At 36.5% G+C, this 26,797-nt stretch overlaps 1 protein-coding gene and 1 non-coding gene across 2 annotated transcripts; one reads left to right on the top strand and one right to left on the bottom strand.

Moving 5' to 3' along the window:
* Positions 1-1,509: 1,509 nt before the first annotated feature.
* On the top strand, positions 1,510-1,617 carry LOC112774391 (small nucleolar RNA R71). Its single transcript, XR_003188883.1, has one exon. It is a non-coding gene; the product is annotated as a small nucleolar RNA R71 (small nucleolar RNA).
* Positions 1,618-24,809: 23,192 nt separating this feature from the next.
* Positions 24,810-25,250, bottom strand: LOC140181353 (uncharacterized). Its single transcript, XM_072224893.1, has one exon. It carries the CDS (start codon positions 25,248-25,250, stop codon positions 24,810-24,812), a length of 441 nt encoding a protein of 146 aa, XP_072080994.1.
* Positions 25,251-26,797: the final 1,547 nt, after the last annotated feature.

Below are 26,797 nucleotides of genomic sequence, written 5' to 3'. Positions count from 1 at the left end.
GTTGCAGAGGAAGATCCTTGAGTTTTAAACACAAGGGAGTTCTCATTCCATTGAAGGACTATTTCACCTCTGTCAACATCAATCACAGCTCTTGCTGTAGCCAGGAAAGGTCTTCCTAGGATGATGGATTCATCCTCTTCCTTTCCAGTATCCAGGACTATGAAATCAGCAGGGATGTAAAGGCCTTCAACCTTTACTAACACGTCCTCTACTTGTCCATATGCCTATTTTCTTGAATTATCTGCCATCTCTAATGAGATTTTAGCAGCTTGCACCCCGTAGATTCCCAGTTTCTCTATTACAGAGAGGGGCATGAGGTTTATTCCTGAACCAAGGTCACACAGAGCCTTAAAGATCATGGTGCCTATGGTGCAGGGTATTATGAGCTTTCCAGGATCCTGTCTCTTCTGAGGCAATGTCAGTTGATCCAGATCACTTAGTTCATTGATTGAACAAGGAAGGTTCAACTTCCCAAGTATCAATGCCAAATAATTTGGCATTCAGCTTCATGATTGCACCAAGAAACTTGACGGTTTGCTCTTCAGTAACATCCTCATTCTCTTCAGAAGAGGAGTACTCATCAGAGCTCATGAAGGGCATAAGGAGGTTCAGTGGAATCTCTATGGTCTCTAGATGAGCCTCAGATTCCTTTGGTTCCTCAGAGGGAAGCTCCTTATTGATCACTGGACGTCCCAGGAGGTCTTCCTCCTTGGGATTCACGTCCTCCACTCCCTCATTGGGTTCGGCCATGGTGCTTATGTCAATGGCCTTGCACTCTCCTTTTGGATTCTCTTCTGTATTGCTTGGAAGAGTATTGGGAGGGATTTCAGTGATCCTTTTACTCAGCTGGCCCACTTGTGCTTCCAAATTTCTAATGGAAGATCTTGTTTCATTCATGAAACTTACAGTGGCCTTAGACAGATCAGAGACTAGATTTGCTAAATTAAAAGTATTTTGTTCAGAGTTCTCTGTCTGTTGCTGAGTGGATGGTGGAAAAGGTTTATTATTATTAAACCTATTTCTCCCACCATTATTAAAGCCTTGTTGAGGCTTTTGATCCTTCCATGAGAAATTGGGATGATTTCTCCATGATGAGTTATAGGTGTTCCCATAAGGTTCACCTAAGTAATTCACCGCTGCTATTGCAGGGTTTTCAGGATCATAAGCTTTTTCTTCAGAAGATGCCTCTTGAGTACTGTTGGATGCAGCTTGCATTCCATTCAGACTCTGAGAAATCATATTGACTTGCTGAGTCAATACTTTGTTTTGAGCCAATATGGCATTCAGAGTGTCAATCTCAAGAACTCCCTTCTTCATAGGCGTCCCATTATTCACAGGATTCCTTTCAGAAGTGTACATGAACTGGTTATTTGCAACCATGTCAATGAGTTCTTGAGCTTCTGCAGGCGTTTTCTTTAGGTGAATGGATCCACCTGCAGAAGTGTTCAGTGACATCTTTGATAGCTCAGATAAACCATCATAGAATATATCCAGGATGGTCCATTCTGAAAGCATGTCAGAAGGACACTTTTTGGTCAACTGTTTGTATCTTTTCCAAGCTTCATAGAGGGATTCACCTTCTTTCTGTCTGAAGGTTTGAACATCAGCTCTAAGCTTGCTCAGCTTTTGAGGAGGAAGGTACTTGGCTAAGAAAGCCGTGACCAGCTTATCCCAAGAGTTCAGGCTGTCTTTGGGTTGAGAATCTAACCATAATCTAGCTCTGTCTCTTACAGCAAAAGGGAAAAGCATGAGCCTGTAGACTTCAGGATATACTCCATTAGTCTTAACAGTATCACATATCTGCAAAAATTCAGTTAAGAACTGAAAAGGATCTTCAGATGGAAGTCCATGAAACTTGCAGTTCTGCTGCATCAGAGAAACTAATTGAGGTTTCAGCTCAAAGTTGTTTGCTCCAATGGCAGGAATGGAGATGCTTCTTCCATGTAAATTGGAATTAGGTGCAGTAAAGTCACCAAGCATCTTCCTTGCATTATTATTATTTTCGGCTGCCATATCATTTTCCTATTCGAAAATTTCTGAAAGGTTATCTCTAGATTGTTGTATTTTAGCTTCTCTTAATTTTCACTTCAGAGTCCTTTCAGGTTCTGGATCTGCTTCCACAAGAATGTTCTTATCCTTGCTCCTGCTCATATGACAAAGAAGAAGGCACAGAAAAATAATAATAATAATAGAGATCCTTTATACCACAGTATAGGGATCCCTGTGTGAGTAGAAGAAGAGGGGGAGACAAAGAATGTAATATAATGGAAGAAACACAACCGTGAGGATGGCAGAGATGTGAGATGAGATGTTAGGATATGAATGAATAAATAGAATAAGATGGGGGAGGGATAATTTTCGAAAAATATTTTTGAAAAAGAGTTAGTGATTTTCGAAAATGGTTTTTGAAAAATGTTAGTATTTTTTCGAAAAAATTTTTAAAATTAAAAATAAAAATAAGAATAATTAGCTAATTAAAAAGAAATTTTTGAAAAAGAGGGGAGATATTTTCGAAAATTAGAGAGAGAGAGTTAGTTAGGTAGTTTTGAAAAAGTTAAGAAACAAACAAAAAGTTAGTTAGTTAGTTGAAACAAATTTTGAAAAGATAAGAAGTTAGGAAGTTAGAAAAGATATTTTGAAAAGATATTTTTGAAAAAGATAAGATAAGAAGATATTTTAGAAACTAATTTTGAAAAAGATTTGATTTTTAAAATCTCAATTAATGACTTGATTCACAAGAAATCACAAGATATGATTCTAGAACTTAAAGTTTGAATCTTTCTTAACAAGCAAGTAACAAACTTCAAATTTTTGAATCAAAACATTAATTGATTATGTTATTTTCGAAAATTTGATATAAAAATAAGAAAAAGATTTTTGAAAAATATTTTTGAAATTTTTCGAAAATAACTAAGAATTTTGAAAAATATTTGATTTTTGAAAAAGATTTTGAAAAAGATAAGATTTTCAAATTGAAAATTTGATTTGACTCATAAGAAACAATTTGATTTAAAAATTTTTGAAAAAGTCAATCCAAATTTTCGAATTTGATGAGAGAAAAAGGGAAAGATATATTTTTTTTTATTTTTGAATTTTTATGATGAGAGAGAAAAACAACAAAAAGACTCAATGCATGAAAATTTTGAATCAAAACCATGAATGCATGCATGAATGATATGAATGTCAAGATGAACACCAAGAACACTTTGGATGTCAAGATGAACATCAAGAACATATTTTGAAAAATTTTTAATGCAAAGAAAACATGCAAGACACCAAACTTAGAATTCTTTAATGCTTAGACACTAAGAATTCAAGAATGCATATGAAAAACATGAAAAGACACAAAACAAAAAATCATCAAGATCAAACAAGAAGACTTACCAAGAACAACTTGAAGATCATGAAGAACACCATGAATGCATGAGAATTTTCGAAAAATGCAAGATGCACATGCAATTGACACCAAACTTATGATATGACTCAAGACTCAAACAAGAAACAGAAAAATATTTTTGATTTTTATGATTTTCTAATTTTTTTGTATTTTTTTTTCGAAAATTAATTGAAAAAGAAAAAATAAGGATTCCAAAATTTTTAATATGAATTCTAGAAATCTTGCAATCTTAGTCTAAAGCTTCAGTCCAGGAATTAGACATGGCTCATGAGCCAGCCAAGCTTTCAATGAAAGCTCCAATCCAAAACACTAGACATGGCCAATGGCCAGCCAAGCTTCAGCATGTAAATCAGACATGACACGCCTGACATACTCATTCCCAAAGGAATTAGACATGGCTTTACAGCCAGCCAGGCTTCACATGCTTCATGAAACACTAGAATTCATTCTTAAAAATTTTGAATCAAATTTTTTAAAACATTTTTATATTTTTTTCGAAAACAAAAGAAAAATTTTTGAAAGATTTTTGAAAAATTTTTGAAAAGAAAATAAAAAGAAAATTACCTAATCTGAGCAACAAGATGAACCGTCAGTTGTCCAAACTCGAACAATCCCCGGCAACGGCGCCAAAAACTTGGTGCACGAAATTGTGATGTCCAGGCTCGAACAATCCCTGGCAACGTGAGCAACTTGGTACGCGTAATCGTGATTACACTTTAATTATGTAAAATTCATGGCTCTTTCTTTCCCTGGCAATGGCGCCAAGAACATGGTGCCAATACCATGGTTCACAACTTCGATACAACTAACCAGCAAGTGCACTGAGTCGTCCAAGTAATACCTTACGTGAGTAAGGGTCGAATCCCACGGAGATTGTTGGTATGAAGCAAGCTATGGTCACCTTGCAAATCTCAGTTAGGTAGATATAAATTGACAATGGTGTTTTCGAATATTAATTAATAGAATAGGGATAGAGGTACTTATGTAAATCATTGGTAGGAATTTCAGATAAGCGAATGGAGATGCTTTTCGTTCCTCTGAACCTCTGCTTTCCTGCTATCTTCATCCAATCAGTCTTACTCCTTTCCATGGCTGGCTTTATGTGATACATCACCACTGTCAATGGCTACTTTCAGTCATCTCTCGGGAAAATGATCCAATGCCCTGTCACGACACGGCTAATCGTCTGGAGGCATCACCCTTGTCAATGGCTTCATCTTATCCTCTCAGTGAATAATATGCTCACGCACCCTGTCACGGCACGGCTATTCATCTGTCGGTTCTCGATCATGCTGGAATAGGATTTACTATCCTTTTGCGTCTGTCACTAACGCCCTACAATCGCGAGTTTGGAGCTCATCACAGTCATTCATTCATTGAATCCTACTCGGGATACCACAGACAAGGTTTAGACCTTCCGGATTCTCTTGAATGCCGCCATCATTCTAGCTTACACTACGAAGATTCTGGTTAGGAGATCTAAGAGATATTCATTCTAGCTTATTTCATGTAGAACAGAAGTGTTTGTCAGGCACGTGTTCATAGGGGAGAATGGTGATGAGCGTCACACATAATCATCACCTTCATCACGTTCTTGGGTGCGAATGGATATCTTAGAAGCGAAATAAGAAGAATTGAATAGAAAATAGTAGTACTTTGCATTAATCTTTGAGGAACAGCAGAGCTCCACACCTTAATCTATGGAGTGTAGAAACTCTACCGTTAAAAATACATAAGGGAAAGGTCTAGGCATGGCCGAATGGCCAGCCCCTCTGATCTAAGAACAATGCGTTCCAAGATGGTTTACACTGATCAAAGATGGTCAAAAAGACGTCTAATACAATAGTAAAAGGTCCTATTTATAATAAACTAGCTACTAGGGTTTACAGAAGTGAGTAATTGATGCATAAATCCACTTCCGGGGCCCACTTGGTGTGTGTTTGGGCTGAGCTTAAGTGTTGCACGTGTAGAGGCCATTTGTGGAGTTGAACGCCAGTATTTGTGCCAGTTTCGGCGTTCAACTCTGGTTTTGGATCCTTTTCTGGCGCTGGACGCCAGATTTGAGTAGAAAGCTGGCGTTGAACGCCAGTTTACGTCATTTATTCTTGGCCAAAGTATAGACTATTATATATTGCTGGAAAGCCCTGGATGTCTACTTTCCAACGCAATTGGAAGCGCGCCATTTCGAGTTCTGTAGCTCCAGAAAATCAACTTTGAATGTAGGGAGGTCAGAATCCAACAGCATCAGCAGTCCTTCTTCAACCTCTGAATCTGATTTTTGCTCAAGTCCCTCAATTTCAGTCAGAAAATACCTAAAATCACAGAAAAACACACAAACTCATAGTAAAGTCCAGAAATACAAATTTAACATAAAAACTAATGAAAACATCCCTAAAAGTAACTAGATCATACTAAAAACATACTAAAAACAATGCCAAAAAGCGTATAAATTATCCGCTCATCAGTCTGCTACTTGATTCTCATTTCCTTTCCTATCTCTCACTTCAATATCAAATTCTTGTAGCAGCAACACCCACCTAATAAGCCTTGGCTTTGAATCCTATTTAGACATGAGATACTTGAGAGCAGCATGATCAATATACACTATAACCTTTGAACCAATCAAGTATTGTCTAAATTTATCAAATACATATACAATTGCCAAGAGCTCTTTCTCAGTGGTGGTGTAATTTTTTTGTGCCTCATTTAACACCTTGCTAGCATAGTATATAACATGATGCAACTTGTCTTTCTTTTGCCCCAGTACAGCACCATTTGCAAAGTCACTTGCATCACACATGAGTTCAAAAGGTAATTCCCAATCAAAGGGTGTGATAATTGGTGCTGTAATGAGTTTTCTCTTTAAAGTTTCAAAGGCATGCTTGCAATTGTCATCAAAGATGAAAGGAATATCAATCATTAGCAAATTGCTCAATGGTTTAGCTATTTTTGAAAAATCTTTGATGAACCTCCTGTAAAAACCAGCATGTCCAAGAAAACTCCTTACTGCTTTCACATTAACAGGTATAGGAAGCTTTTCAATGATTTCTATTTTAGCTTTGTCAACTTCTATACCTTTGCTTGAAACCTTATGCCCAAGAACTATCCCTTCAAGAACCATGAAATGGCATTTCTCCCAATTCAATACCAAGTTAGTTTCTTGGCATCTTTTCAAAACAAGAGTTAAATGATGCAAGCAAGTGTTAAATGAATTACCAAAGACAGAAAAATCATCCATGAAGACTTCTAAAATTTTTTCCACCATGTCAGAGAATATAAAAAGCATACACCTTTGAAAAGTTGCAGGGGCATTACACAGACCAAAGGGCATCCTTCTGTAAGCAAAAACTCCAAATGGACAGGTGAAGGAAGTCTTTTCTTGATCCTTAGGATCCACCACTATTTGATTGTACCCAAAGTAACCATCCAGGAAGCAATAATAGGCATGGCCAGCCAATCTTTCCAGCATCTGGTCGATGAATGGGAGAGGAAAGTGATCTTTCCTTGTAGCATCATTCAGTCTTCTATAATCTATGCACATCTTCCACCCAGTCACTGTCCTAGTGGGAATTAACTCATTCTTCTCATTGGAGATGACTGTCATTCCTCCCTTCTTTGGTACAACTTGAATTGGACTCACCCATGAGCTGTCAGAGATTGGAAAGATTATCCCAGAATTCCATAGCTTCATCACTTCTTTTTGAACCACCTCCTTCATGGTTGGGTTAAGTCTTCTTTGGGGTTGAACTACAGGCTTTGAATCTTCCTCCAATAGAATTTTATGCATACAAATGGCAGGACTTATGCCTTTGATATCATTAATTGTCCAACCCAAGGCTATCTTGTGAGCTTTCAACACTTCAATCAGCTTTGTTTCCTCTTCTATGTTCAAGGAGGAGTTTACAATCACTGGCAGTGCCTCTGCTTCTCCAAGAAATACATATTTGAGGTGAGGGGGAAAAGGCTTTAACTCTTGTTTTAGCTTCTCCTCTGCCTTGCTTTCAAAAGAGATTTCTACCACTTCCTCTTCTATGAACTCTTGTTCCACCTCCATTTCCTCTTCTTGTTCTTCCTGGTTGTTATCTTCCAGTAGCTCCTCCTCCACTTCTTCTATCATTTTCACTCTCATGTGCTTTTCCTTCTCTAGTGGGTATTGCATGGCCTTGAAGACATTGATGATCATCTTCTCATCATGCACCCTGAGGGTCATCTCCCCTTTCTCCACATCAATGATGGCTCTTGCTGTTGCTAAGAAAGGCCATCCTAATATAATTGAACTGTGTCCCTCTTCTTCCATGTCTAGGATAACAAAGTCAGCAAGGAAAATAAACTCTCCAATCTTCACTAATAAATTTTTCACAATCCCATTTGGTATCTTGAGTGATCTATCAGCCATTTGGAGTGACATCCTGGTAGGCTTGACTTCCTCTATTGCAAGCTTCTTCATTAGTGAGAGGGGCATCAAATTGATTCTAGCTCCTAAGTCACAGAGAGCTTTATCCAATGTTCTGTTGCCTATAGTGCAGGATAGGATGAAGCTTGCTGGATCTTTGAGCTTTGGAGGAAGACCTCTTTGGATGACAGCACTGCATTCTTGTGTTAGAATTACCGTCTCCTTCTCATTCCAACTCCTTTTCTTGTTGATGAGCTATTTGAGAAATTTTGCATATAAAGGCATTTGCTCTAAGGCTTCAGCAAGTAGAATATTGATCTCCAACTTCTTAAACACCTCTAGGAACTTAGGAAACTGTTGGTCTTTGATTTCCTTGTTAAACCTTTGAGGATATGGAATGGAGGGAGTGTATGTCTTTACCATTGTCCTCTGTTCTTGTGACTGTTCCTCCATGATTTGCTTTCCCTTCATTGAAGCTTGAGGTTCCTCTTTCTCCTTGAGCCTTTCTTAGTTATTTTCTTCAATTGTTACCTGCTCTTTGCTACTGCTAGCCTTGTCATCCTCTATTGGCTTCTTGGTGGCTTCTTTCTCGGCTGGCTTCTTGTCATTTACCAAGGTTCTTCTACTCCTTAGTTGGATAGCTTTGCATTCTTCCTTTGGGTTGGGAATGGTGTCACTTAGTAGTGCATTGGTTAGTCTCTCAGCCACTGTTTGCTTTGATAATTGACCAATTTGCCTTTCTAGATTCCTCAGTGAAGCTTCATAGTTTTTGTTGGCCAATTCTTGGTGCTTCATCATCTTTTTCATCAATATCTCCAAGTTGGAGATCCTTTGAAATTCTTGGGGTGGTTGTGGTTGATTATGGGATGTTGAGGGTGAATGATAGTTATTTTGGTTAGTGGATGAGTTGTTGGGTGGATAGTAGTTGGATTGGGGTTGGTTGTTTTGTGGTTTTCTGTATGGATTTTGGTTAGTGTTTTGATGGTTTTGATGGTTTGTGTTTCAGGAATTGTTTTGGTTTGAATTTCTTTGCCAAGGTTGCTGGTTTTGGTTCTCTCCCCATTTCAGATTGGGGTGGTTTCTCCAGGATGAATTGTAAGTGTCTCCATAGAAGACATTTAATCCAGAATTCTGATTATGCATGTATTGCACTTGTTCAGGCTACTGCTCCTCATAACTTTCCTCCTGCTGTCCCCACACCATTGATGGTTAGTTGGTTGTGCTCACTGCTGCCAGTTATAATCCATCCATTCTCTTTGACATTGTTTTAATTTGTTGCTGGAGCTGCTGGTGCATGAGCTTGTTCTGAGCTAGTATAGTATCAACTCCTTCAAGCTCAAATACTCCCTTATTTGGAGCTGCTTGCCTTTTAGAGGAATAGAAATACTCATTGTTGGCCACCATGTCTATGAGATCAAATGCCTCTTGAGCTATTTTCATCATTTGCAAAGATCCTCCTGAGGAATAATCCAAAGCTTTCCTTGAAGGTAAGGACAAGCCTTCATAGAAATTCTGCAGCTCCACCCATTCATTAAACATTCCCTCTGGACACCTTCTGATTAGAGCTTTGTACCTCTCCCAAGCTTCATACAATGACTCTCCTTCTTACTGTCTGAAGGTTTGCATATCAGTTTTTAGTTTGATAACTCTTTGAGGTGGATAGAATTTGGCTAGAAATTTGCTAACCAAATCATCCCAGCTGGTAATACTCTCCTTAGGAAAGGTTTCTAACCAATGTGTGGCTTTGTCTCTCAGTGAAAATGGGAATAGAAGAAGCTTATAGATATCAGGATTGACTCCATTGGTTTTGATAGTGTCACAAATTCTCAAAAACACAGAGAGATACTGGTTTGGATCCTCAACAGCACTTCCTCCATACTAACAATTATTTTGAACCAGGGTAATCAATTGAGGCTTGAGTTCAAAGTTGTTGGCATTGACATTGGGGGTTAGGATGCTACTCCCACAATACTTTGGGTTGGGGATAGTGTAGGAGGCTAAGACTCTCCTCTGAGGTTGGCCATTGTTGTTGGCCACACCATCAGTGTGATCTGGAATGTTATCATCCATGACTTGATCTTCCTCCTCCAGTTCCTCTTCACCAATAACTCCTTTCCCTCTGGCTTCTCTTCTCAATCTTCGGAGGGTTCTCTCGTCAAGGTTAAGAGATGTGGATTCACCTCTTCTTCCTCCTGACATAAACACAAAACCAGAAACCAAAATGAAACACTCTATTGCTAGAGTGAAGTTAGTGTTAGCTTAAGCAAAAATTCAAACAGTTAGTGTGCTTAGTAAAAATGAAAAGAAAATGCTTAATCTAGATTATCACCCTACTTAATCATTGTCAATCTAAATCAATCCCCGGCAACGGCGCCAAAAACTTGATGGGTGGTAAAGCGATTCCACACAAAACTCACCAGCAAGTGTACCGGGTCGCAGCAAGTAGTAATAACTCACAAGAGTGAGGTCGATCCCATAGGGATTGATGGATTGAGTAATTTTAGTTAGGTGATGAATTTAGTTAAGCGAATAATGGATGAATTGAGTGATTTTGATCAACAGAAGCTAAATTGCAAAAAATTAAAAGTGAAGAAGGTAAATTGACTGAATCTAAAGGTGCTGAAGAAGTAAAGTTGCAGAAACCTAAAGAGAAAGAAAGTAAAAGAGCTAAAACTTAAATTGCAAGAAAAGTAAATTGCAGAAACTTAAAATGCAAGAAATGTAAATTGCTGAATCTAAATTGCTGAGAAATGTAAATTGCTTAAAAAATAAAAGGATTTGGGTGCTGGGATTTGGAATTGAATAAGGAATTGCAAATTAAAGTAAATCAGAGAGCTCTGAGAAGCAAGAATTCAGATCTGGATCTCAGTAGCAAGAACAGAAATGAAAAATTTCTTCAAGAGACAAAACAGCAAGAAAACTTGAATCAATTGTGGAATCCTAAAGAGAAATTGAAGATCGAAGAAGATCAATGAGATTAGAAAGCAAATCTAGATCTCAATTACTCTCCTGATCAAGCAGAAGAGAAATTGCAGAAGAAAATGAAATTGAAAATAGTAGAGAAGATTAAAAACTAATCTTTAGATCAATTGAAAAGAAAAGCAAGAGATAATTCTCAGAATTTGAATCAATAGAGCTCTTCAATCTCAATTCAAGATCCAAAATAGAAAGTAGAAGTTGCAGAAGAAAATGAAACAGAAAACTAAACTCAGATCCAATTCTTAGAACAATTGAGAAGAAAAGTGAAAGATGATTCTCAGATTTAGAATCAATGGAGCTCTTCAATCTCAATTCAAATTCCAAGAACAGAAATTAAAAGTTGCAGAAGAAAAGAAAATGCAGAAAGAAAACCAGATTCAATTCCCAAATCCCAAATTCAAAACAATTGAAAATTAAAAGTAAAAACTAAAAATGAGCTAAAGGTCCTTTTTTCAAATCAAACTTAATCCTATTTATACACTTTCTATTTTGGTCTTCAAAGCTTGCAGTGGGCCTTTTGGTTTTTTGGATTTGAAGAAAGATGGGTCCGATTGGCTTTGGTTCAAGTTGGTTTGGAGTGTGGGAACCTTCCAGGGGAGTGCTCCATTTGATATAGTGAACATTACGATCACTCTTAGTTGGTGAGCCAATTTGGTATGCCTCCCTAGCCCATAGCGTTCACTTTGTGAGCGTTCCGTTCACTCTTTGAGCGCTACATGATGCTGAGCCTTGGGTGAGCTTTGCTTTCCTTGGTTGAGAGGCACGAAAAAGGTAGCAAAAGAGAGCGCTACGCTTGTGTTTTTGAGCGCTACTCCTTGTGTTTTGCTTTGTGCATGCTTGGCTTTTCTTGGTTCCAAGCTCGAGCCTTGGTGAGAGCGCTTTGCTTCTTTAAATTTCTTGGGCAAGAGCCTTGCTCTCCTTGGCTAAGAGCACGAGAAAGTGAGCGCCACGCTCGAATTCTTGAGCGCTACTCTTCATTGTGCATGCTTCCTCTTTGATGAAAGGCACGAAAAAGGGAGCAATAGTGAGCGTAGCGCTCATTTCTTGCAACGCTACCCTTGGCCTTTGGTTTGTGCTGCACCATTTGGTGCTTCCTCTTGGAGCGTTGCGTTCAATAAAGTGAACGTTGGCCTTGCTCCCTTGGTGCTTGGCCTTGGTTGAGCGCCACGCTTTATTTTCATCGGCTACGCTTTTTAAAGCGTGGCCTAAGGTACAAAGCGTGTTCAAACTTCAAAAGTGTGCCAAAATTTCCTCTTTCCACCATTTCTTCATCTACAAGCAACCAAACAACTAATCAAAGTCCCACCAAAATCACTAGATCTTTGCATCATTTATAAAATCAATTAATTCTAGCATAAAACCTATGATTTTGTGTAAAATGAATGATGTTTGATTGGTTCAACAAAGGCATAAAAATCCACTCTAATTACTTACTTATGGTGCAAGAAAGTGCATAAAACCTAATGAAACTAATGAAAAATACTTGTAAAACTAGCATAAGATGACTTGTCATTAGTACGCGTCGCCTTCGACGATGCACCTCTTCACGCATACGCGTCTATTAAGCGTGCGCGTCGCTGTATGCACTCCAAATCCTTGTTTTTCCATGAATTCTCCACTTTACATGCTTTTCTCTTCACTTCTTTCATCCAATACTTGGCTTATGAATCTGAAATCACTCAACAAACATATCAAGGCATCGAGTGGAATTGAAGTGAATTAAATTTAGCTATTTTAGGGCCTAAAAAGCATGTTTTCACACTTAAGCACAAATTTAGGGAGAATTACAAAACCATACTATTTCATTGAATAAATGTGAGATAAGTTGATAAAATCTCCCAAATTAAGCACAAGATAAACCACAAAATTGGGATTTATCAAACCATTTGTAAGCTCTTGCTTAAGGTACAAAACTCGTTCAGGAAATATACCTATTCATCCATAAATGATGCATATCAAGTTTAAAATAAGAATCAACACCAACAAAGGCAACAATTATTAAGCAATACAACTTTAAATAATAATAATGATAATAAAATAAAAACATGGTGTGAAATAAAGAAAATGACAAAAATTAAATAAGTATCAACTCAATTTTCTTTTCATCAAACTTAGTGCTATGAATCAAGCAACTCAGTTTTAAGATTTCAATTAGTTCATGCAAGTAAAAGAGCTCATTAGGTCAAATGCAGATGAATCAAGCGGTGCTGAAGAAAATTAAACAAAGTAAAAGCATTAATAAAAGAGTTATATATATAGGTACCATTAAATCAATGGATTTATAGTTCATGCAATACTCTTCAAGCTTTTGAAGCTCTTGAGAGAAGTTCTGCAAATACAGGAAGAAGGCACCTGAGGCTAAGATTGGAACACAATGTTAGGTAGCAGCAGCAAAGCAGAAGCAGAATAAAAGGTAACAGTGGCAACGAATAGCAATATGTTGAGCTCATCAATATTTATATATGGTCACTTTGAAACAATGGAGACAAAAGTGTTTGGGATCCCAGGATAGGCTATTCAACCAATTAGTTCATAATTTCTTATAAATATAAATCAAGCTAGAGCATTAACAACTTCTCATATCAGATTATAATATTCTAGTATGATTTTCAAATGAAAAAAATATGGAATCCATGAATTACCTTTTTTAATGATTTGGAGTGCTTACTGCTAAAGACTCACACTCAGCAATGATTTTGTTATGCATAAACAAAAAAAAAAGAACAAAACTTAGTTGCACAAATGAACCAATTAACCTTCTTAAGATTTAACTACTATAATGAAAGCAAAAGAACTATGTTTGACATTATTATATGAGGCTCAAACAATTATCATTTAAACTTCTCTAACTACCTACAAACTGAAGAATCAGAGAACTAGGGAAGCACATATGAATCAAAGAATAAACAACATAAACAAAGAAGCACAAATGAATTTTGTTCAGATGAGAAGCCAAACCTTGATAGTAACCTTGTTCTTTGGGAACTTGACGGTACCTGCAGTTCTCTCCTTCCACCGGTTCCCTTCCTTGTCGAATCAGTAAAACTTCGATTTCCTAAAATCAACTGAAAAAGAGTAATAATAATTAAAAGCACAAATTTATTGTAATATTCAAAATAAATGATTAAATGATGATCGAAGATTTACTGAAAAAGCATGAAGATTTACTCAACAGCGGCGATGACGACCACCGTGATGGCTCCCTCTTGCGCGTCCCCGTCCTCCGTGATGGCAATGGTTCTCGCAGCTCCCTCATTGGTAACCAGGAAGCACGACGGTGACTGGCGTGATGGGAGCAGCTCTTCTTTCCCCTCCTCGGCGATGGTGAAGCGCGAAGCTCCTACAGCGGCGGCGATGTGTTTGGTGACAGCTCCTCCTCTCTCATCATCGCGGGCGCGCACACACACACACACACACACACACACTCTCGGGTTTGACTCGAAAGCGGCGGCGGGCTGCGGGTGACGGAGCTAGCAGCAAGGCAGCGTCTCCTTCCTCGAGCTCTCCTCTTTCGTGTGGGTGAGGTGGTGCGTGTGTGTATTGTATTGTGTGCGCTGAAGAGGGGAAAGGGGGGAGTGGGGCTGCGGCGCTGTTGTGAGGGGAAAGGGGGCCCGTGTGGTGGGTGTTAGGTTATGGTTTGTGAATTAAAAAGGGGTAAGGTTAGTGCGCCGGAACAAGGAGCGCCGACAATGTTCTTCGGATTGCTGGGGTCGCTACTACTCCTGGGGTTCTTTCGAATAGTTTAGGATTCTTTTGAAGGGCCTTCTTTGAATACAAAAGTTTTGAAGAGTTTTAGGATTCGAAGGAGAAAGATAGAGTTTAGAAGATGGTGTGTAATGTAATTAACTAATTATATTCTTTTTAAAACATTTTTTTGTTTGCAACCTTTTTGGCCACGCTTTTGAAGCGTGCCAAAAGAGTTGTAGGAAACGGCCACACTTTTAAAATGTCACTATAACAAAATCATGTTGCCATGCTTTAAAAGTGTGCCTGTTTTCTCTATGGCTATACTTTTTAAGCATGGCAAAAAAAAGCGTGGCCAAATCTCAAATCAATTGCCACCCTCATAAAAGCATGGCTATAGACCCCTTTCGGCACGCTTTTTAAGCGTAGCAAAAAAACGTGGTCAAATCTCTAATAAATTGCCACCCACATAAAAGTGTGGCAAGAAAAAAGTGTGTCCATAGACCTTTTTCTTGTAGTGAAATTAATCTATCTAAAATATAAATTTTGAAGAATTTTTTTTATCACTTTACTCTTTTATTTATGTCATCATCAAAGAAAGCATGAGCATTATGAAATGACAAAAAGTTGTATTAAGCACGAACAATGAAATTTTACCTAAAATAATTTTTTGCTTTACACAGCTTTAACGAATGAAATATCCTAAAAATGGAAAATACATTAAAATGATAAATATTAATTGATATGAGTATAAAATACATATATAAAAGCAGAGATGCTACACATCCATGTAACCATGTAACTAAGTTAGCCCAAGCCCAAAACAACTCACGTGCTTCCAATCTCATTAAATAAACATGACTTTCACGCGTCCTATACACATGAAACCACTACATTCATGCTTCATTATGAAAAAAATGTTCCTTCTTCTTCAAAACGCACGAATCCACTCCTTCTCTTCGAATCTCTCTCAAAATCACTCAAAATTCAGTCACGTTTTCTGCGGAAACCACTACTGCAGAAGAATCGCGAGAAGATTTGGCAAGGAACAACCACAAACGAATGAAAACAGTAACACAGACTACCAAAGGTATGAGAAAAACTACTGTTCATTTGAAATCTTGCAATTTCGCGTTTCTCCTAGTTGTATTTTAGGTTTACTAGATTGATTTGCTTCGTTTAGTAGATCGAACTATTGTGAATGCATTTTTACAGTATAACTAGAGTTTGGAATGAAATTTGTTGTTATTTTCATTCAGTTCAGTGCATAATGTAACTAGGGCTTTGAAATTGGTTGTTACTCTGTTCAGTACTTCTTTTGCATGGAGAAATACTCCTCTTGATGATTAAAAGTTGAAAACGATTTATTCATCATATGAACATTGTTCGGTTCGGTGGCATTCTTTTTCTTTGTTCATGGTTTAGGATTACTGTGATTGAATTTTTACAGTATAACTAGGGCTTTGAATGAAATTTGTTGTTATTTTCATTTAGTTAAGTGGATAGTTTAACTAGGACTTTAAATAAAATTTGTTGTTATTTTGTTGTGATAGCATGCAAAAATCATTTCCTAGTATTTTCATCATTTATGATGTTTGATTCTGTGCATGAATGAGTTTCGGTTCGGTGGCCTATGACATTTTAATTGACTTGATTAAGATATACATGCTTGTGCTTATCGGTGTACTGACCAAATTTTTTTATTATAGCAAAATAGAACAAGACAATGGTGACAAAGAAGGAGAAGCTGCACTATAACGTATGCACATTAAATATATCCTCACATTCTATTTCAAAACTTGTAGAAAACTCATGATTGCAGATGCCAAACAAAGGTAATAGCAATAGTGTTCAGGGATATGACTCAAGAAAAGAAAGATATAGTGGAAGAAATGGGATTTGGTGCCCCGGAACATCTCCCAGAAATGAATGTCTCTCATGCCCTCTTGAGAGAATTGATTGATCGCTTTGATGAAGAGAAAGGATGCTTGAAAACTCTCCAGGGAAAAATATACATAACTCCTCAAAAAGTAGTAGCTGCCCTGGAGATAACCAACGGCGGTAATACAATTTCTCCTTCCTGCTTATTTTTAGTTCATTGGTATACAGAAAATTAAACTGAGCCTTTTTGACTAATTTTTGCTATTAAAATATTGTAGGGAATCGTTTTGCTGATAAGGTTGATTACAACAAACTTAACCCAAAAGACAAGGAATGTGCTGGATATGAGCGTTGAAGGGAAGGAGAACCGGAAAAAATTCAAGAGGACTTTTGTTGTCTTCATACAAAAGTGCTTCTTGCTGCCAACAACGGTAAGTGTGGCCTCCCCGATCCATAAGCCACCGATCTTTCATGTGGACAATATTCGGGAATGGGATTGGGCAAAATATGTGCTCAACTTCTTGATGAAAGGAGTTGAAAACAAAAGAAAGGGGAGGAAACAGTCCGTTGATGGCTGTGTTTTTGTGTTGATGTTCATATACTTCCATGAAATCAAGTTCCCTCGCCCGTTCAGACCTGATGCTCCCCCGACACCGTGGGTGGCCCATTGGACAAAGCAAATGATGCTTGAAAGGATTTCTAGCGAAGCAACAGAACCATTGGTAAATACTCTACTAAAATTTCCCCTAAAATTTGGTTTCAAATGCTTTTAAAATACTCTACTAACTAAATAAACTTCTGTTTTAGGTTATAATTAATTTATTTGTTCTACTTGCAATTGTTAGTGTGTTCATTTGAATATTTGTGCATTCAGAAACATTTTTCTTGATGATTAAATGTTTGTAACTTATTATTCACCATATGAATTTTGTTCGGTTCGGTGGGCTTGCTCCCTTTGGTTCACTTGATTGTTAATTTGCTCATTTGAATCCTTGTGCATTCAGAAACATTATTCTTAGTGATTAAATGATTGTCACGTTTATACACCATATGAACCTTGTTCGGTTCGGTGGGCTCACTCTCTTTGGTTCACCTAATTGTTAGTGTGTTCAATTGAGTCCTTGTGCATGCAAAAATGTTTCTTTGATCATTAAATAATTATCATGTTTTATGGCATTTTATTCAGCACATTAGTATCATTCGGTTAAGTAGGTTGCTCATGTTGATTCAAATGATTGTTATTGTATTTCTCATTAAATAATTGAGTCCTTATTTCTGTTTTAGGGACTTCTGTACAGAAAAAAAAAGAATGAAAAAAAAAACAAGGAAGTTGGATAAAAAAGAAAAAGGAAAGAAAATAAAAAAGAAAATTGTTAATCTAGATTCTTCTTTCGAAGAAGAAAGATTTTCTGAATCTGAATTTCAATCTGAATCTGACAAAACACCACCAGCAAAGAGAACAAGACAAAAGCTTGTTGAGACGGATTCAGAAAGCAAAAGTGAATCCAAAAACTAGTAAGTTTAATGTTCATATTAATTTCATTTAACTTATATTTGCTTAAATTTATTCTTATACGCTTGTTCTTATGTATTGCAGAGAAGAAAAAATCGAAAAAACCAGAACAAAGAAAAAAAAAACAACCACCGAAGGTGGTTAAAAAACAAACCAAAAAAATGAAGCCTGTGCCGACAGATTCAAAGAGCACAAGCAAATCTGAAAGCCAGTAAGTATTGTTTAGCAAATAAATTGCTTTTGGTTCGGTGGTCTTCTAATTTTTGGTTCAGCCTTTTAATAGTTTTTGGTTCGGTGGTTTCTGTCAGTTTCGTTCACTTGATTGTTAATGTCTTTTTCTTGCTTATATTTTTCTTTGATATAAATTCAATGTCTTTGTCTGTGTTGCAGAGAAAACGAAATTGAGAAAACACCCATAATAAAAAGAAAACAACCGCAAAGAGTGGCAAAAAAACAAAAACAATCTAACAAGCAGTAAGTTTCTTGAATATATTTTCTTTTACTTTATTGATGCTTCCGTTTTAGATTCCTTCAAACTTATTTTACGAACTTTTAGATCTGAACAAATAAAAGACAACAATGTAGAAAGAAAAAGACAAGCATTGGAGACAATAAGAGAAAAGAGGTCAAAGGAAAGAAATGATGGAGCTCAAACAGCGAAGGTTGCTCCGGATCAGTTTGACTCGACAGAGCCACAAAATGATTTGTCTGAAAGGTAAGATTCGGCTTTTTTTACCGAGTTATTTTTCTTTTTTTTGCTAACTATTGATAGAACCTTTTCTAATTCCTATGGATTCAATTACTAAGATTTATTTATCTTGGTTAGACTGCAAACTGTAAATCTCGGAAGTGAACCACTCTTACAGACTCAGGGAAGCTCCACACAGTCTGTAAATGCCAAAGACAATACCAGGTAAATTGGTTCATTGCACTCTTTACTTTCGGTTCGGTGGTTTCCAAAAATGAATTTCATGTGTTTCTAGACCTCTGCTTTTAATCTTGGTTTCTAATTTTAATTTGTTATCTTTTTTTAGGAAAAATACCTCGGAAACCATAGTAAAATATTTTAGAAAAAAGAAAATCCATCCAAGAAAGACATTAAAATGTCCACCATTGTAAGTTAAAAATATTTATGTTACTCTTTTATATTTAGGTAATTAAATTTTGTTTAATTAATCACATGGTAAACGTGTTTAAATGTCATTAGCACTACACCCGATTCTGAGCTACAAATCATTGAGGTTCAACAAGAAACTCATTCTGAACCTTTGAAAATGTGAGTTTTTGAATGTGCAGATTTCCGTTTCTTAGAACAAATTCTAAGTATTCAACATTAACTTCTTCCTTGTTTACATTCCTTAGAAATCCTCTTGCGTTGTCTCTTCCAAGCTCTCTTCAGGAAGAGTTTATCAATGATAACTTTATCTATGTCCCTCCAGAAAGTCAAACACAACAAACCTCTGATGAAGAGTAAGTTTATAAATATTTATTCACCACATGAATCTTGTTCGATTCGGTGGGCTCATAAAATCCTTTTTATTATTTTTAATAGAATATGATAATAGTTTGGGATCATTATTGAACTAATTCATCTTTGATGTAGCAGCCCTTGGGAACCACAACAGCAGCCGAGCAAAGAACTACAGGCACAACAAACTGAACAACAAGAGCAGGCTGTTGAGGAATCTTCACCAAGGAATACAGAGCTAGAACCTTCAATTAATGTGTAATTTTTAATTAATATCATTTTTATAATCTTTGATATAGCTGGTAATTAAAATTCTTTTTATTAAAAAAATATGTATCATTACTAAAATCTTTTCTGTTTAATGCAGCAGCCCTCTCAAACAACAACAACAACAACAACAACAAGAAGCACAGCCTGAATTATAAGTTTTACCATTGTTCACCACATTATTTAATTTTGGTTCAGTGGGCTCATAAAATACTTTTCAGTAGCCCTCTAGAACCGCAACAACAGCCCAGCAAAGAAGCAACAGCGCAGCAATCGGAAGAAGAAGTACATGTTAATGTGTAAGTTTTATTGGTTATACGAATCCCGATAATTTCACTTCACTACATGCTTTAAATGTAAGTTTTATCTCTTCTGTTTCTTACAGCTGCCCTCCAGAACCCGAAAAGCAGGCTGTTGAGATATCTTCACCGAGGAAAATAGAGCCAAAACCTATGTTGTCGATTACGAGTTCTGTTATTAACGAGTTAATCAACGATGACTATATTTATGAAATTTTTGATAAAGAGTAAGTTGCACATAAAAATTCTTTTTATTAATTCTAAAGGGTTGTTTTTGAACTGTTTTCTATTTAATGCAGCAGCCCTGCCGAAAAACAACAGCAACCTAGGCAAAGGGAAGATGATATTCCTTCCTTTAGTCTTGGGATAAGTCCACCAGCATCTCAACCAACTAATCCCTCTAAGCTACCTGTTTCATAGCTTGAAATCCCGGCAAAGGTGGTGGTAGATGCTGGAGTGACGGCAGCATTAAAGTTTGCTGAAGCAACATCTTCTGAGCCAACCATGCCAGCTACTGAAGTTTTCAAAACTCCGGAGAAAAAGATAAAAATCTCGAAGGAGTTTATCGAAAAGTGTTATCATTGGATGACACATGTAAAAAAGACAAAAGATAGTAGCAATGAATATGATCCAATATTCGTCTCGAAACATGAGGCACTTTACGAGGGGTTAAGAGAATATTTCATGTCTCTAATGCCCAAAGAACAAGTGCATGCCACGGTAAATTCTTTGCCAATTGCGTTAACGTTAATGATTTTTCTAAACACTTTTATACAGTATATCTCATAAATTTTTTTCGTGTAGGTGGTCAGTATACATAGCATGATTCTCAACCAAATAAAAGTTCACCGGTATCAGAAACAAATATACATTGTGCTGCTGGATATTATGGTAAGCTAAATTTCTTATTCCCTGCTGATTCCTGTTCGGTTCAGTGGGAATGTTAATATTGATTCACCTGATTGTTATGTGTTCTGTTGAGTTCTTTTGCATGAAGAAAACTTTTCTCTTGATGATTGAATATTTTTCACGTTTTATTTAGCATATGAATTGTGTTCGGTTCGGTGGTAATGTGATTTAATTGATGTTCGTTTTGCAGAATTTTATGTTGGGAACACATGGCGTGGACTACACTTATAAAAGGACAAACAAGGCCTGTAGGTTCGATATTGAGCAGTATGCCCACCACCGCCAATTTCTTGACAAAAGAAAACTTGCATCGCATCCATTTGTAAGTTGTAATTTCTAAAAACTCTTCGATAATTCTCTTGTTTGCTATTGTTTTGACTGAAATATTCTATCATTTTCTCAAACTTCAGCTATTTGTGCCAATTTGCAATGGAGCACATTGGTGGTTCTAGATTGCTGTTGTCAACAAAAAAAATTCTATGTCCTTGACCCTGTCAACAAGCCGAAAAAAGATATACCTGAATCAAGAGTGAAACTGAACAAATTTGTTGTAAGTTATTTTGTTGTAAATTATTTAAATTATTCAGCACATGAGAGGAGTTCGGTTCACTGTTGCTGCTTCTCTTTATTTACTTTTTGTGTCCCTTTCAGGGTTTAAAAATTTCCCAGATGAGGGTGTATGTTGGGGCGAAACCCTTAATAGAGGATGGACTGGGAGAGGAAGCAGAGTATATCCCACTGAATGGTCAACGTACAGAGTAAGAATCTTTCTCTTTTCTAGTGTTATTTTTAATGTGTTTTATTTTGTATACTATTAATCGTATTATACTCAATTCTTACTTAGCTATGATTGTGGAATATACGTGATGAAATGGCTCAAAACAATTGATCCGCAAATGATCAAAAGCGAGAAGAGATATAAATATAAAGCTTGGACACAAGTAAGTACTTTCTAAATTAATAAACCTCTTTCTCTTTTTATTTCATTCAGTTCAGTGGATAGTTTAACTAGGGCTTTGAAATTGGTTGTTACTCTGTTCAGTACTTCTTTTGGATGGAGAAATACTATTCTTGTTGATTCAAAGTTATTCACCATTTATTCACCACATGAACATTGTTCGGTTCGGTGGCCTTTGTGATTTTAATTTACTTGATATTTAATGTGTTCAGGGTTTAGGGTTATTGTGATTGCATTTTTAAAGTATAACTAGGGCTTTGAATGATATTGTTCTTATATGCAGTTGGATTCATTTCTTATGTAACTAATTCCTTTTAATTGAAATGTAGCAAGAGATTGATGACTTCAGGTACTAATATGGTCCGAATCTTCTGTTGCATGAAATGAACAAAATCAGAGACCAAGTAATTTGGGAATCTGAAGCAATAAGACTCCTCAAGCCATCTGCTGTCCTCTCCAACCCTTATTGTAAATTCACATCTGGGGATTTAGATAGTAAATAGCATATACTATGATTGACTGGTTGTAATTAACAATATTTTGTTTAACTTGTTAAAAAAGCAAACAATACTTCTTTCAAATGTATATATGTCAATATTAATGTAAATGTTAATATATATATCTATTATTAATATCAATGTATATATCAAATGTTAATATTTATATTTAATTCAGGATGGATTATTCATCTGAGATATTAATTTATATATCTGTTGGAACTGTCTGGCTGCTGTTTTATTTCAGGTTCTCAGTGATTGCAATCAGTGTATTTACCAATACATTAGGAACACCAAAAAACATAGTGAACCGAAATTAATACACTTGTCGAACAGAAAGTTGCAAACACACTGTATAGAAATTCAGCGAGCTAATTATAATCTCTCTGACATCACAACATAAATTGAATATTCAATAAAGAAAAAATTGACTTTTGGGATAAAAAATTTCACAAATAAAGTGACTATTCATTAAAGACTAACAATAGTCAGAAAATAACCCTCCTATAACCTTGGTGAACCGAAATTTGCTCATGAGTGAACAAAACTTTATATTAATAAAAACTAAAATTCGTATAATCTTCTCTTGGATAATTCATATCTGGTGCATTGTAAAGAGTGGAGCTTGACTGAATCGATGATCCGGCTTCCAAAAGGTTCAACTACAAAAACCATAATTAATTGTATATTAGCAAAATACACAATTGAATTTTTACCTAATCGAAAGCAAGTCAATTTTACCTCGCTTGGAGCTGTCTTTTTCTTTTTCTTCATGGCATTTGAGATCTTTTTTTTCCAAGTTTGATCCAAGTCTGTTCTTGGGCCGGCCTCTTGTTTTGACGTGTGGCGAGCTTTGAAGGTCGTTCACATCGCTCAACATCGCTTCTTCGTGGGATAACAAACTTTTTTCTTTGCTTCTCTCTTGATATTCTTGCATCTCAGCCATGACCTTGTCAAACGCCCGGTGCAGAACTCCGGTCAACTCCTCGGACTCAGATGCAAATTCGCATATATTGTGCGACCAAAACACCAATTCATCGAATCTTTTACTTCTCGGATCCAGTAGAGGCTCATCTTGGCTGCTCTTGATGTGTGTGTGCGTCCTCTTTATGTTCTTCCTCCAGCATTCCAGTATGTATTTCGGTGCTATGTTATCCACTCGCTCAAAGCTTAGGACGCTTAGGAAATGGTGGCACAATATGCCCCTTGACTCAAATAGCAAGCACTGGCACTTTACCTCTCGTGATACTGCGTCATAGGTGACGACAAAATTGTTGAATGTGGAGTTAGCAACTTGCTCTACGACTTCGTATGTTGTGAAACCTAGGGTGGAATGCAGTGATCTTGTGATACAGTTCACTTTACCTCTTGATTGAGCTTGAACTTCCCTGAACTTGTCATGGGTATAGACATGCTGAAACTGTGCCTCTATTGCTGATTTTGTTGCACACGGTATCATGCTGTGAAAATCTGCAGCATCGAATTCTCTCTCTGTTTGCTCTCTACTTGCTAGGTAATTGTCGTATTGCTTCACGAATTGTCTCAAGGAGCTGTTGCGTGTAATAAATTTGTTGAAAAATGAATGCATGCTCTCGCTCCTTTGTGTGCTTCTCATCCCGGCTCAGAAGTGGTGATCCAAGTACACTGGAATCCACATATGCCGATTCTCGTACAGCTCTGCAGAATAAACCGAACCAATAAGGTGTGGTGAACCGAAAATATTTCATGTTTTGAAAAAAAAATGTATGGACATGAAAATAATTCGATTTGAAACCTCAGTTACCTGACAGCCACTTGTTGCCTTCGAGGCTGTACTTTGTGAGAAAATCGTTCCAGTTTCTATCAAATACGTCTTTTATGTACGAGTTCCAAACAACATGGCTCATCTCTTGATTAATTTCGTTGTGTTGCTTGTAACCATTTAGTTTGTTTGGGATCTTCTTCATGATGTGCCAGATGCACCACCGGTGAATTGTTGTTGGCATGCAGACCTCAATGGCCCTTTGAATCGATGCGCATTAGTCGGTAAGAATGCCTTTTGGTGCCTTCCCTCCCATGCAATGGAACCAACACTCAAAATAGCCATTTGAATAATTGGATGTCCTCATTTTTCATCAGCGCGCAACCGAGAAGCGTCGACTGACCGTAGTGATTCACGCCCACAAAAGAACCTAAAACCAGATTGTACCTGCATAAATAGACACACCTAGACCATGGTGAACCGCAATTTGTACATTCACCGAACATAAAACTATATGTGACTGAAAGGAATACCTATTTGTGTTGTAGGTAGTGTCAAATGAAACCACGTCTCCGAAATACTCACATGCGGCCCTGCTTCTTGCGTCGGCCCAGAATGCATGTTTAATGCAATGATCGCCTTCGAAGTTGAGCTCAAAGAAGAAATTTTGGTTCTTCTCTTTCATTCTTAGTAGGTACTTCCCAAATTCTTTGGCATCGTCTTGTTTCGAAATATTCCGTACTTCCCTTGTGATGTAATTTCTCACGTCTTTTTCTATAAAACTTAGTTCATGGTGGTTGCCAACTAATGCCACAAATGATTGTTAAGTTTTGCTTGGTCTGATTTCGGCTTCCTCGTTGGTTTTGATGGTGCGACGAATGAACATGTTAAGCTCCCTGTGTTGTTTGAGCATCTCTGGCCGGTCTGGATAGCAAGGATGTGAGTGATTCAAAACAACTTTAGAAATTGTCCAAAGACCAACATCCTTCATTATGTGTACGTAAATCCTGGCCGGACAATTTAACCCAGCTGAAGGGTTTGTCTTCAAAGTTGGAGATATCTTGGATTTCCACCTCCCCTCTCTAGTGAATACAATGAGTTGATTCTTAATCTTGTCTCCGTCCCGAGTTGTGTTCCTTATTTTCATAGAAAAACCGGCAAGTTTGGAATAATGTTTGTAGAACTTTCTAACTTCTTCTAGTGTCTTGAAAATCATTCCCACCTTTGGGACAAATTTTTCATCCACAACACAGCTGGTCTGCATGGTGAACCGAAAAGCTTTATTACGGTGAAAGAATTATATAGTGCTCAGTGAACAAAACAGAATATATTCCTCTAATTTGTTTTTAGACTCCTTTCTGCATACCGAACCGAACACATGCTCATGGTGAAACAACTCTATAATACTTACCGAACCAAAAAATTTCTCATAGTGAACGAAAGATAATCCATTATACAAAACCAAATTCGAAACAACTCTGTCTACAATTTAGATATTATCAATTCAATTCAGATTTAGATCACTTCCATCCATTCAATTCAATTCAAATAAAATTAGCAATTGCATTCCATTGAATTCGATTCAAAATTCAATAATCCAAACCTTATCAAATTGATGCGTTTCGAAAGAATAATCTAAATCGCACTCATTCAACTGATTTGAAGTTGATTCATTCATTGTTTCAATTCAGAAATCCAGATCGAAGAAGAAAACGAAGAAGAAGAAGAACGACGAAACTAATTACGTCGAAGTCAATCCAGATCCATAACGCAGAGAAGAAAAACGCGAACAGAAGAGAACAAGAAATTTTATTAGGTTGAAGAGAACAAGGTTTACGTTGAGAAAGCTTTATCACGCAGCAGAAGGTTTACGTTATATACGTTATATGAGGCGCCTGTATAATAAACGACTGTGAGGTGGGAAACACACATGTGGAGAAAGTTACTTGGATAACATCCATGTATTTTTTACATGGATGTAGAGCTTTTCTGATATAAAAGCTATAAAAATTTGTTATAAATTATGGATAGGCTAATTTTATCCTTAAAACTAATTGTAAGTTGAGTTAGTAAATTTCAATTTACATAATTAATATTTAGTTAGTTTTGAAAAGATGGTATAATTTGCGATTTAGATGGATAAATTCATATAATTCGTGAATTGAGTAGATTATCTGGTTTTTCCTTTTGTTCTTTAACAAATTATTTTTATGTATAAAAAATGATAAAATTGGTTAATTACTTCAAATCAAAGTCTGAAAATGATAAAATCGCTTTTAAGCTTTGTTTTAAGTTGATTATAAGCATTTTATAAATGCATTTTTTTGTTTATTAAGCGAGTTGAGTGGAGTGAGATTAGGTTAGCTTATTTTTCTTAAACCAAAAAAAAAAAAAAGTGTGTTAGCTTATACTTACTATTTCAACTTACAATTTGGGTTCGAATTGACCACTTTGACAACTCTCTCATGAAATTATTAATCTAAAGTGAAAATATAATATATTAGACAACAAAAATAATAAGCTAAAGTGACCGATAAATATTGTGTTAAGGGGAGTACTATAATTTTTTTATCCAATTTTTCAAGTAAAAGTTATTATGTCAACCTAGTTATCAATTGATGGAAACTAATAATAATTAAACAAAATATCCAATATCTATATTAATGAAAACACTATGTTAACGAAACACCAACTCATCAATCTTAGTTGTTGGATTCAATGATGGCTCATACTAACTGCTCCTAATATCTGTGTACCTTTTCTTTACATTACGCTTACTCCCAAAATTCTAACATATATTCAAGTATAACT

Source organism: Arachis hypogaea, chromosome 18, assembly GCF_003086295.3.
Source record: "Arachis hypogaea cultivar Tifrunner chromosome 18, arahy.Tifrunner.gnm2.J5K5, whole genome shotgun sequence".
In the NCBI taxonomy this organism is placed as follows: Eukaryota; Viridiplantae; Streptophyta; class Magnoliopsida; order Fabales; family Fabaceae; genus Arachis; species Arachis hypogaea.
This window is presented reverse-complemented; position numbering and strand designations above follow the sequence as displayed.

Bases quoted from the DNA above. Each gene is read 5' to 3' on its own strand.
- LOC140181353 (XM_072224893.1), bottom strand. From the start codon at position 25,250: ATGCAGACCAGCTGTGTTGTGGATGAAAAATTTGTCCCAAAGGTGGGA.